At 39.8% G+C, this 12,249-nt stretch overlaps 4 protein-coding genes across 9 annotated transcripts in view; 3 read left to right on the top strand and 1 right to left on the bottom strand.

Moving 5' to 3' along the window:
• Positions 1-12,249, bottom strand: part of LOC124405446 (calcitonin gene-related peptide type 1 receptor-like) — a 146,747-nt gene that overhangs the window by 74,168 nt on the left and 60,330 nt on the right. The window lies entirely within an intron of this gene.
• Positions 17-11,119, top strand: LOC124405439 (UDP-glucosyltransferase 2-like). 2 transcript variants are annotated; one of them, XR_006929110.1, is made up of 6 exons: positions 17-627; positions 1,000-1,419; positions 1,520-1,751; positions 1,900-2,125; positions 2,275-2,966; positions 11,074-11,119. XR_006929110.1 is itself a non-coding variant. In XM_046880317.1 (5 exons), exons 1-5 carry the CDS (start codon positions 211-213, stop codon positions 2,558-2,560), a joined length of 1,581 nt encoding a protein of 526 aa, XP_046736273.1. In that variant the 5' UTR covers positions 17-210; the 3' UTR covers positions 2,561-3,216. The 2 variants fall into 2 exon arrangements, 1 of the variants encoding a protein (XP_046736273.1); XM_046880317.1 differs by lacking the exon at positions 11,074-11,119 and having other exon boundaries at positions 2,275-3,216.
• On the top strand, positions 4,200-6,563 carry LOC124405445 (UDP-glucosyltransferase 2-like). The gene is made up of 5 exons (XM_046880324.1): positions 4,200-4,663; positions 4,765-5,184; positions 5,402-5,633; positions 5,769-5,994; positions 6,174-6,563. Exons 1-5 carry the CDS (start codon positions 4,250-4,252, stop codon positions 6,454-6,456), a joined length of 1,575 nt encoding a protein of 524 aa, XP_046736280.1. The 5' UTR covers positions 4,200-4,249; the 3' UTR covers positions 6,457-6,563.
• Positions 7,768-9,917, top strand: LOC124405437 (UDP-glucosyltransferase 2-like). The gene is made up of 5 exons (XM_046880314.1): positions 7,768-8,205; positions 8,309-8,728; positions 8,867-9,098; positions 9,232-9,457; positions 9,635-9,917. The coding sequence occupies exons 1-5, from the start codon at positions 7,777-7,779 to the stop codon at positions 9,915-9,917; spliced, it is 1,590 nt and encodes a 529-aa protein (XP_046736270.1). The 5' UTR covers positions 7,768-7,776.

The raw sequence follows: 12,249 nt of genomic DNA, 5'->3' as shown, positions 1-12,249 counted from the left end.
ATGGTATCTTAAAATTAATGCTATTCATTATCCGAACGACTACCGATGTGAGCATTTCGTCAGCGTTAGCTTGATCTCCAACTGCAGTGATTTTGGCTACTAAAATTACGATCATTCACGGCCTGCTTAAAGGACCAAGTAGTGGCAATTGTGCAATTAACAATTTGTAAGGGCTACTTTATACCGGCAGAGGAAAATAGAGGACACAAAATGAGGCTGTTTGGTTTCATAATTTTATTCGTTATTATGGTAACCATATCGCCCGACGAAGCATACCGAATTCTGGGTGTATTTCCGCTTCTAGCAAAGAGTCACTATTTAATGTGTGAGCAGCTGATGAAAGGATTGGCAAAACGGGGCCACGTGGTGGACGTTGTGAGCCCGTTTCCACTAAAGAAACCTTTCCCCAACTACAATGAGATCATAAATTTGGAAGGGTTCGTTGCTGGTCTACACAACAATCTGACCTACGATTTTGCTTTATCAAACCTGTTGGACAAGCCCATTGTTCCCTTAATCGCCACTGCATACGGTAATGATTTGTGTGACCTAATGGCACTTCCGGAGTTCCAGAAGCTCATCAAAAATCAAGAGAAGGATTCTCCTTACGATTTAGTCATCGTAGAGGTAAGTAAAAATCCGTATCACAGGACTGCAGTCCACGAATAGTCTGTATTTATTGAAATCTCGCCGCAAAATTTCGCGTCGATTTATGAACTTTATACAAATTTCAAGCCAAATCTCTTAAGCTTTCAAACGATCGGTCAATTTTTTTTGTATTCTGATAGCATTTTAGCGTCGCTCTGTGGTCAACATCAGACTCATAGAAAATCTGTGATTTAGTTTGCCTGAAGATTTCGCTGGAACTACAAGCATCCTAATTATCTCTTCTAATTACAATGAATATTGCGTTCTATCGATGTATCGATCCAATGGATTTGTTATCTCTGTATTCTTTTCGCCATAATTATTGATTTGTGAATCTCTTATTCTTTCCAGCTATTCGGTGCTAACTGTTACGCAGCTTTGGGGCAACATTTCAAAGTTCCTGTTGTGGCAGTCGTTACAAGCGCGATATGGCCGTGGGTGAATGATGCTGTGGCAAATCCGGACAATCCAGCTTACGTTCCTCATACATTGTCAGGCTTAGACGTTCATATGAATTTTTGGCAACGATTCCAGAACGCTCTGACGTTGCTGAAGGCAAAATTCGAATTCCAGTATTACAGTGATAAACAAAATGAACAGATAAAAAAGTACATTGGGATCCACGCGCCCAATCTGGACGAAGCCACGAGGAATGTATCGTTGCTTTTAGTCAATTCGCACTACACCCTTAATGGGGTGAGGCCGTTTACTATGGCCGCAGTTGAAGTCGGAGGACTTCACATTGCAGAAACCCCAGATCCGTTGCCCAATGTAAGTTTTAGTTTGCGTTACTACATTCAATTACTTTATTTAAACAATTACGAATCGATCTCCTTGGAGAACCGTTCAGAAACTCTTTTCCTTTTAACAGGACGTGCAACAGTGGTTGGACGAAAGCAAAGACGGTTTCGTTTATATCTCTTTTGGATCCATGGTGAAGATAGAGTCGTATCCTACGAAATCGCTGATCGCACTTTACGCATCATTGGCAAAGTTGGCGCCGCGACGCGTTCTAATGAAAATATCAAAACCAAATGAATTGCCGCCTGGGCTTCCAAGCAACGTTATGACTCGTCCGTGGATTTCGCAATTAGCTGCGCTCCGTAAGTGTTCAAGCGGTGTGAATATCGATAGTGGGAGAAAACTGTGAACCGCATTTCTCAAAACTTATGCCGATATGAATTCTCACCATATTCAGCAACCAAGCCTAAGATTTGAATAATTTAACTGACCAATTATCGATACATCTAGGGCACAAAAACATAAAGGTATTCGTTACTCACGGCGGTCTTATGGGAACTCAAGAAGCAATCTATTCCGGAGTTCCAATGATAGGAATACCTCTTTTCGGAGATCAAACACAGAACATCCAGCTTTACGCAGAGAAAAAAATCGCAGTCAGTCTGGATCATAGAAAGCTGACCGAGGAAAACCTGGACGCTGCCTTTAGTACTGTGCTCAATGACCCGACATATTTGTGAGTTATATGTTTATTCGCGTTACCGTAACTAAACGCAATTCAAATCATCAGAATACTGTTCGAGGCCTAATCGCGTTTAAAATTCATGGGCTACTGATTCTCACCTAGTTAATTTAGTAATAATAAGATTCGCAATAACGTTTCAGGAAAACAGCAAAGAGATTATCTGCAGAATTTCGAGACCGCCCAATGACCGCGATGGAAACAGCCACTTTCTGGGTTGAGTATGTGGTCAGACACGGTGGGACAAATCTCAAATCTCCCGCAATGGAATTAACTTGGTGGCAAATTGAACTACTCGACGTTTACGGAGCTTTGCTCTTGATTATCGGCCTCGCTGTATATTTGTTGACTGTCATAATTAGTAAACTTTTAACAATTGTTCTGCGGACTGATAAAGGAAACGTGCCACGTTCTAAAAAAACGAAATGAGGTAGATAGTGACATATAGTCATGATTGATTAACGTACAGTGTCAAAGTGTCACGTGTTTACAAACGTGTTGATGACACTTGTATTTTCTCCAATAATTCTATATCGATTGACCGAAAACCAACCTATGCATACGTTATGGAATCCATTTACTGCCATTTTGAGCCCTTTAACAATACAGAGTAAATGGATCGACTGCGAGCCATTGTAATTCAAAATGGCGAACCGTGATATCACCCGACACCTATATTGTTACGATAGCGTTTGAACAGACCTCGTCAGGTTCCAATGCGTATCTAACTCGGCAATAGATTCATGTCAGTCTAGATCAAGTTTTTTTTCTTCCTTGTTTCCAAGTCACGTAGCACTTGCACAATATTTCACGAAACAGATTACACTCTGAATTGGTGCATACCTATGTATAGCAATCTGAATTGCAATTTGTATTGGCTCCGTAGCATATCTGTTAAGTAATATTGTTCACTTGAGATTAGCTTGCTGTGAGTATTTGTGCTATAATTTTGATTGTTATCAGATTAACAATAATCTGGATCATTTACGTAATGGAGAAAAAAATTCCGCCCGTGTATATTTTTGATAAGAATTTTTAATACCAGTTATTGTACTTATAATACAAAATTTAAAAATTATACTCAGTATTTTTTGTTATTTACTGTTAACATTGATTCTAAATTTCAGTATTTAGGTACATTCCATGTCTCTGTATCAGCAGTTTAGTAAGCATCCGTATAAATACCAGCTTTGATGCGGTAACAGCTGTGATTAATGTCTTGTAGAATCATTTATCTACACAGGATCAATTCGCCCAGGTGCTTAATTGACGGTAGAATCTCATTACGTTTTCTAGACAAGACTATACACCCTAAGTTACAACAAGAGAGGGTGCTTTTCACTGTAAGCATCTCAATCTGGTGCTATTCATCGCTCTAATCCCCGAGACGAAGCAACCAGCGACTAACCTTCAAATACTGGCTTTATATCCACGCACAGCATATATCCTGAGGTGTAATCAAGGACCACGACTCACTGATGCATTCCTAATCAAGCCTATCACTCAACGAAGCTCATTACTATTTCTATCGTCAGTCTGGTTATATTACAGAAAAGTCGCGATGGCGTTTACTATTTCCGGGTAAATTTGATTCGGATTATGTTTGGCCAGATCCTCGGGTAGTCGGTTAACCCTCCAGGATTAGAGCTAATGGATTTGTTTGAGAGGAGCAAAAATGACTACGATGTCACAAATCGTGTTTCCGTAATCCTGATTTCCAAAAGCCACGTGCTGTGGAAACCTGGAAACCTTCATTGGGATCATCGATTCCTTATACAGTATTCACAACGATAAAACTACTCGAGTGTCTGATAGCGAGCCGCGATAAGCCCCTGACTCGGAATTAGTGACGACGATCTATTCAGTTGGCGATACGGATCGTGACATGCGTATCTTGCAATTGCTGATAGGAACCAAGAGGGTTACGTATTTGGGTTAGTGAAATGCTGGGCGTCGTTACGATTACTTTCGCGTTGCACAGACGGTGAGTCCTAGTAAGGGTTTGATATTATCCGAATATCACGTCAATTATATGCATGTGTACTTGTCGGAAGCTTTGATTGGATTCCAACAATAAACCGATTACAAGTATCGGTGTACTTGAAGGCAGAAGCAATAATGAAGCCGACACATCTGTTGCTGATTCTATTCTACGCAATCTTTTTCGCACGAAATGTCGAGGGAGCTAGAATACTGGGAGTGTTTCCCTTGCCAGGAAAGAGCCATTTCGCAATGTTCAAAGAAGTGATGAAAAGTCTTGCCAAGGCTGGGCACCAGGTCGACATGGTTAGTCATTTTCCTCAGAGGAATGTACCGCCAACTTACAAGGATATGATCACTTTAGAAAGCATTGGTCCTACAATCGTCAATAACATGTCATATGAGTTGGTGAAAGCCTTTGGTGGTGCGGACTTGCAAGGTCTAGTTCAATTGACTGGAAACGATATTTGTGAAGGCCTTGGACAATCCAAGGTTCAAAATTTGATAAGAAACCCGCCAAGTGATCCACCGTATGATTTAGTCATTACAGAGGTAAGCCATGTTTGTTGATGACTTTAACTGTTCTCGATTGAAGCAAATCATCACAAGCTTGAATGCATGAATCTGATTTCCTGTAAGTTATTCACTTGCAGTTGTTCTACGCGAGCTGCTACTTTGCCTTCGGAAGGCATCTGAATGTTCCGGTAATTGGTCTATCCTCTTCAACGATAGTGCCTCAGGCCAACGCACCACTTGGCAACCCCCTGAACACAGCCATTGTATCCGAGATCTCCGATCGTCCGGCGTCTTACATGAACTTCTGGCAGCGACTCACGAACACTTTGACCACCGTGTACATGAATATACAATCTAGATATTACATGAAAGTACAGAACGATATCGTCAAAAAGTACTTCGGGCCAGGCATGCCTGACGTCGAAAAGCTGGAAGGGGACATGTCCTTACTCCTGATCAACACCCACCCCATTTTTCATGGCATTCGACCGTTGACTCCGGCTGTTGTAGAGGTCCCAGGTCTGCATATTCATGATGACAACTCGACAATACCTGCGGTAAGCTTCCTTGAAGCAGATAAAATATGCCTACCAGTAGGTTAGTTCGATAGAAATTGGTACCTAGATCTGCCCTGTTATTGCTTAACTTGCTTCAGAGAATAATACAGAATTGCACAAGTCGTCGCAATATTAAGGGTATTTTCAAAAACTTATTGACTTAGAGTCTTACCCCATGAGATAGTAAGGAAATAAATCAATGAATAATGAATTACAGTATTTAAGGAAATGGTTGAGCGACAGCAGCGACGGTTTCATCTACTTCTCGTTCGGCTCGTTGGTGATGTTTGAATCATTTCCGAGTGCGGATCTGGCTGAGATATACGCGGCATTTGCCAAGGTTGCACCACTTCGGATTCTCTTGAAAGTATCGGATCCCAAAAAACTACCACGTGGATGGCCCAACAACGTGTTGCCTTTGCATTGGGTTCCACAAGTACAAGTTTTGAGTGAGTAAAAAAATTGAGATAACAGTATTAGTAAGAATTTTATACTGCTCACTGTAACTCATGATTTGACCACTGTTTCTTTTTTTGTGAATAATAAATTCATAGGGAAATGTTGATAAAAATTTCTGTTTTTAGAGCACAAAAATATACGGGGCTTCGTAACGCACGGCGGTTTGATGGGACTTCAAGAAGCAGTGGCCTACGGTGTGCCATTGATCGGCATTCCTCTATTCGGCGATCAAATGGGTAACATAAACATTTGCGTGGAGAGAGGAATCGCCGTACGTTTGGATTACAGAAATTTAAAGGCAGATAAGATTGTTGCAGCCATTAAGACTGTTACCCAAGATCCTAAGTATAAGTGAGTTCAAATTCTTTTATACTTTTGCCAGTTTCCGTTTTTCGCCAAAACCATTTCAATTCATGACGAATATCTGCTACTTCTCTTTTGTTACAAGATTCTAACCAAATATTTAAATTCCTTTCGTTTCTTAATTCTTAGCCATTCACATATTGAGTTTTTTCTATATGCCTTTCTAGAAAGAACATGATTGCAGTGTCGAAGCAATTCCTGGATAGACCGAAGTCTCCACACGACACAGCAGTTTTCTGGATCGAGTATATCCTGAAACACGGAGCAGATTCTTTGCGATCGCCAGCCACTAAGTTGACGTGGTGGCAAGTAGAGTTACTGGACGTCTACGGTGTCGTGCTTGCTCCACTTTTGCTCATTCTCTACATCATCAAGTTTATTTTTTCAACAATTCTTGGTCGCGTTTTTCGACCAAGTGCATCATTACCACTGTCGAAGAAAACGAATTGAAGCTAAAATATCATTCGGATCTTTTCTCACATTACTTGTGACATTGGTACACGATCATCACTCGTTGCAGATTATGTCGAATAGGGAACTTGTGTGCTCCTCAACGAATGCTATTCAGTCACACAGATAGTAAATCGTTAGAGACAACAACGACTGTTACACAGCTGCGGGAGAGTTTACTCAACATCATACTCAGCAGTTCCTCTGTACCTTATATATAATAATATGACAATAATATGTATAAACGGATGCAGGAAACTGAGATGTACATTTCTCTGTGAACCGTCTATAAGTAAATATAATGGCTGTATGCACTTGATACTCTAATTTAGCATGGCAAGTGATGAGCACACGTGATATACGGATATTCCACGATGAAATGTACTTCACTGTTTCGTTACGTACGTAATTACAAGAGTACCTTTTGGTTCACCATTAGTTATTATCTACTTTAGAACCCATTATTATTTGTCCTGATTTACCTTTTAACCGATATTGTTTCTTCGGGAAATATATAGCTACAGAGATATGGAATCACCCAGAACCACGTAGCTGCAGGCATCATTTAATTAGCTTATGCAGATACGTGTAAATACGTAGATGTTGAAATGAACGCGTCACAATCTGACTAATAATTATCCACCACAAAGTGTTTACTATTGAAGTATCGTTAACGCGAACTCTTGCATTTTCTAAGATAATTGTATAATTTATGAAGTTGATTTCATCACACAAAAAAATCGCTTGCATGCGCTGTTTCTATTGAAATTTTTGTTGGTTTATGTTCGACTAGAACTCCGGTCTGTTAGCAGTTGTGATTACTTCTCGGGAACCTGTGAAGCTAGTAGATTTGTTCGAGGATAATACGCGAGCAAATGTGACTATAACGTGTGATGTCACGCTCGCAGAATTCTAATTGCCAGAAATCACGTGGCGTAAGGCATGAAAGTAATGACGAGAATAAGTCGTCATGCATCTGCTTAAATGAAAATGAGAATATTTAGTCGTGTACCAGATGCTGAGTGAAAAATGACTCGTATGCGAATATCTTGAGTTGAATGGTAAGTTCTCCACCGCAAACAATTCTCAAGATAGTAAAGGGACAGCGACAAAATACATGACTTTCATAACTCATACTAAAGTTCTAAAAACTAGAGTAAACAAAATAACTAAATTGGGTTCTGTGAAAAAGATAAGAGTTATCGCGCCACGGCATTAGTCGCATGATATTTATCAGCCAAGTCTAATGGAACGAGTATCTCACGAGACGTACTTGCGTGTAGTCAGTGGATCAGTAAAAGTGACAGTGAAACGTAGTGAATGCAAGTCAAAATGAAGGCGACGTACCTGTTGCTCGTTTTATTATCCTGCATAATCTGCTTTGGACAATACGCCAAAGGAGCCAGAATATTGGGAATGTTCCCTTTGCAAGGAAAAAGTCATTTTGCAATGTTTAAAGAGGTCTTAAAGAGTCTTGCTAACGCTGGTCACCAGGTTGATGTCGTCAGCCATTTCCCTCTGGAGAATGCACCTCCAAATTACACTGACATAATCAATTTAGGAGGTACAGGTCTAGTAGTACTCAATAGTATGACATATGAATTAATGCAGAGTATAGACAGTGCCTCAATGCAAACCGTGGTTAAATTGGCTGGGAACGATATTTGTGAATCACTTGGAAAACCCGAGATGCAGAATTTAATAAAGAATCCTCCTACTGATCCACCCTACGATTTAGTCCTTACAGAGGTGAGCTATATTATTTGATAATTTCAACTATATATTCGATATAAGTGAATCATTACAAAGTTAAACGCGTAAATCCAATTCACTGAAATTCTTTCACCCGCAGTTGTTCTTCGCAAGCTGCTACTTTGCCTTTGGAAGACATTTGAAAGTTCCAGTGATCGGTTTGTCCTCCGCAACGATAGCGCCTCATGCCAACGCACCCCTTGGCAATCCCCTGAACTCAGCCATCGTATCCGAGATCTCGGATCGCCCGGCGTCTCACATGAACTTCTGGCAGCGACTCAAGAACACATTGGTCACCACATTTGCGAATTTACTAGTCAGACATTATAGCAGGGAGCAAAACAATATGGTCAAAAAATACTTCGGACCAGATATGCCTAACGTCGAAGAGCTGGAAGGGGACATGTCCTTACTCCTGGTCAACACCCACCCCATTTTTCACGGCATCAGACCTTTGACCCCGGCTATTGTAGAGGTCCCAGGTCTGCATATTCATGATGAACACTCAACGATACCAGCGGTAAATACCATTCAACTGTACAAAGTGATCAGATTCATTCGGATGGCATTTCATGACTGATCCTTGTTGCGGACTAAATCTGCCGGCCTAAAGCCTAGTTTTTTTTTTATGACGAGGAAATTTATCATTTAATTATAGCATCTGAAGAAATGGTTGGACGACAGTAGCGATGGCTTCATCTACTTCTCTTTCGGATCAATGGTTCAGTTCGAATCATTTCCGAGTGCTGACGTGCTCGAGATATACGCAGCATTTGCCAAGGTTGCACCACTTCGTGTTCTATTAAAAGTGGCGAACCCTGATAAATTACCACCGGGATGTCCCGATAATGTACTTCATCTGCAGTGGATTCCACAAGTGCAAGTTTTGAGTGAGTGGCGTTAAATAGGGGTAAAAATTGCACGAAAAATCATGGCACTTATCGAAATACGTAATCTGACCGAAGTTGTTGCTTCTGAATAATAAACGCATCCAGGATTGGTGACAGTAAATTTCTGTTTCAGAGCATAAAAATATAAGAGGTTTTATAACACACGGTGGTTTGATGGGACTTCAAGAAGCAGTGGCCTACGGTGTGCCATTGATTGGCATTCCTCTATTCGGCGATCAAATGGGTAACATAGACATTTGCGTTGATAGAGAAATCGCCGTACGTTTGGATTACAGAGATTTGAAGGCAGATAAGGTTGTTGCAGCCATAAAGACTGTGACACAGGACCCCAAGTACAAGTGAGTTTGAGGACTTTATTAATTCTGCAGCCAGTTTCTGTTTCTTGATAAAATAATAACATTGTTTTAAAAACAATTTCTTCGCAGTCACGAAGTTTTAATCAGACATTCATGTTCATTTGACGTTTTTATTTCTTAGCAACTCACACATTAAGTTTCTTCTTTCCAACTTTGTAGGAAGAATATGGATGCAGCATCGAAGCAATTTCTGGACCGACTAAGGTCACCGCACGACACGGCTGTTTTTTGGATTGAGTATATTTTGAAACATGGTGCAGATTCCTTACGATCACCAGCCGTTAATTTGACGTGGTGGCAAGTAGCTCTGGTTGATGTTTACGGCAGCGTAGTTGCTGCGCTTCTGATCGTTCTTTACGCTTTCAAGATTATTTTTTCTTCGATTGTTAGGCGGGCTTTTGGAATGGGTAAAATTTCACCATTAGCTAAGAAAACTAACTGATTTCTGAAAAAAATCGCAAAATTTTGATTTATTTTGTTATAAATTTTTGTGTCAATCTCATTCAAACCTGGTCAAGTCGAATGAGTAGCTTATACGTGGTGACAATTTAACTCTTACCCCGCAGACAAATTCAGTATATTATAGTAGTGACATCAAACCAGGGCTGTTGGAGACCATACGTCAAAAATCATTGCGTAGAAACGGAGATATCGATTCAGATAATGTTTAAAAAATCTGGGGTTCTCTTTAGTTATTATACTTCAAAAAAATCAGTCATTTTTAGCAAGATGAAATTTTGAATATAAAAAAAAAAAAAAACTCACGAAACCACAAAATACCGAAAAATAGATCATCCCACTCGAAAAATCGCAGGCCACTGAATTTTTAATATCTTGAACTGAATATTGACTGACTAACTGTGCCGTGGGATTATTTTGACCTCGGTGTGCCGCGTAAGGGTTAATGCTGATAAATTATCCCCTATAAATCGTTGCTGTATTTGCTAGAAAATAACCCAACTCAAATCCAATAGTGCTGAACCGTGTTTATCTTGAAGGTAATTGAATATAAACAATTAATACACTGCTCTTATTAATTACTACTCATAACGACAACCGACAGTTCTAAAATTTTTCAAACAGTATCATATCGATCACGTGATACCGATGCCCACTAATTATTAAAAGCCTAAGAACCCCATTTGTCAGTTGACCAATAAAGATCGCAGAAAAATTTGAAAATTTTTTGTTACTTCGAAAAATGAACGATGCTATCGGGAGTGGTAGCCAACATTTACGGTAGCTTAGCCAAAGGCCACTACACTACTAGACTGCCTAGCTGCTCTCACAATGAGACTTGTACACACACTTTGCCGTTAATTTCTCTAATCACCCGAACTCCGGAACTTGATTTGTGTGCCGTGTTTCATAAAAATTACTTAATGGCTCCTTGCAATAGCGCATTTGAACTTTCAAGCATGTGGAGTCCAGAACAATGTACCGTTTTTATCCAAAAAAGAAGTACACGCCCGGCTGTTTTGTTTGATATACATATCAGGAGTGTTCGGTGAAGAGTTTTGACGCCAACGATCTTGCGCCGGCAAATAGGCAACCCAATAGACGCATAGAGCATAGATTCCCTTGCAGCACAGGCCTAGGTACATATACACTAGTACACACTTACATACATGCACACATACAGACAAAAGACCAGGCAGCGGATGATAGAAGTTTTCTTTTTCTATTTTACACCCTACCCACAGTCGCAGTCGCCTGGAAATAACTCCAGTATACAGACGTGCTCTGGTCAGCGGTGAAACCGTAATCCTTCGGGAATAGTTAATCCGAGTAACTCATCCTAGGTATCCACTTATTCTTAACTATTATAGCCCGAGGGCAATAGTGAGTTGGAGTTATGAGTGATCCTCGCCAGGTAACTATTCAACAGTTGCATCTGATGTACCTTTACGTGTAACCAACGCAAAATGGTGGAACAAACGTTTGGAAATGGTGGAAGACGAGGGCGAAAAATGCGAAGAAATTGTTTATAAAAGGCGGTTGGCTGTACTTAGGAATGTCTACCTTGCACACGGTGATTCAAAGTTCATTTTCAATTTAATGACCATTTTATAAATGTTAGAGTTCAAGGTAGGTGGTCAACACAGTTTATACATTAACAAAAATCGTTTATTAATAACGACTTTGTACATTAATTTCTATATAAGAATGTTGACAACACCTTTGATTATTATTTTTTTGTTTTGTTCGACCTTAGTGTCTTGTATTTACTAATGTTAGCATGACTGGCGACCGACTTCAGATTCAGCGTCACGTGATTACTAAGTAGGTGACATATACTTATATGTCTGTATCACATGTATAATACGTTCTTATCTCAATACGATATTACTTTCTAATCATCTTCTTCATTACAGATCCGAATACCAAGAGCAAAGAACTTCAGTTGATAAACGAAAAGCTACAACAAACTGTTAGAATTGGAAGATTTCTATACTTACGTGTCTTCTATATTCCATGAATATTTGCAGATTATAACGAATTTGATCGCATTTGATATATGTTTGTTTCTGCACTTTAAGGCAGCGCCCGAGTCGATTTCGACGTTGTCGTATATATCTCTGATGATTTAAGTCCACGTATCTCAATCGAGAAAAGGGGCTCAATGGCCCCGTTCTATATGCAATTCTGAACAAAATATTTGAATACATTTTCATTCTAGGCATAAACAAAGAAACGGCATGAATAAATTCGTTGACTTCATGCGATTTCTTTATTTCTGCATCCAATAAAAATGAGTTTTGGTATTTTGTTTA

This window comes from Diprion similis, chromosome 4 (assembly GCF_021155765.1).
Source record: "Diprion similis isolate iyDipSimi1 chromosome 4, iyDipSimi1.1, whole genome shotgun sequence".
Classification (NCBI taxonomy): Eukaryota; Metazoa; Arthropoda; class Insecta; order Hymenoptera; family Diprionidae; genus Diprion; species Diprion similis.
This window is presented reverse-complemented; position numbering and strand designations above follow the sequence as displayed.

Coding starts and splice junctions, on each gene's coding strand:
- LOC124405439 (XM_046880317.1), top strand. CDS start 211: ATGAGGCTGTTTGGTTTCATAATTTTATTCGTTATTATGGTAACCATA. Junction 628..999: donor ACGATTTAGTCATCGTAGAG/GTAAGTAAAAAT, acceptor TATTCTTTCCAG/CTATTCGGTGCTAACTGTTA. Junction 1,752..1,899: donor TTCGCAATTAGCTGCGCTCC/GTAAGTGTTCAA, acceptor CGATACATCTAG/GGCACAAAAACATAAAGGTA.
- LOC124405445 (XM_046880324.1), top strand. CDS start 4,250: ATGAAGCCGACACATCTGTTGCTGATTCTATTCTACGCAATCTTTTTC. Junction 5,634..5,768: donor TCCACAAGTACAAGTTTTGA/GTGAGTAAAAAA, acceptor TTCTGTTTTTAG/AGCACAAAAATATACGGGGC. Junction 5,995..6,173: donor ACCCAAGATCCTAAGTATAA/GTGAGTTCAAAT, acceptor ATGCCTTTCTAG/AAAGAACATGATTGCAGTGT.
- LOC124405437 (XM_046880314.1), top strand. CDS start 7,777: ATGCAAGTCAAAATGAAGGCGACGTACCTGTTGCTCGTTTTATTATCC. Junction 8,729..8,866: donor AACACTCAACGATACCAGCG/GTAAATACCATT, acceptor ATTTAATTATAG/CATCTGAAGAAATGGTTGGA. Junction 9,099..9,231: donor TCCACAAGTGCAAGTTTTGA/GTGAGTGGCGTT, acceptor TTTCTGTTTCAG/AGCATAAAAATATAAGAGGT.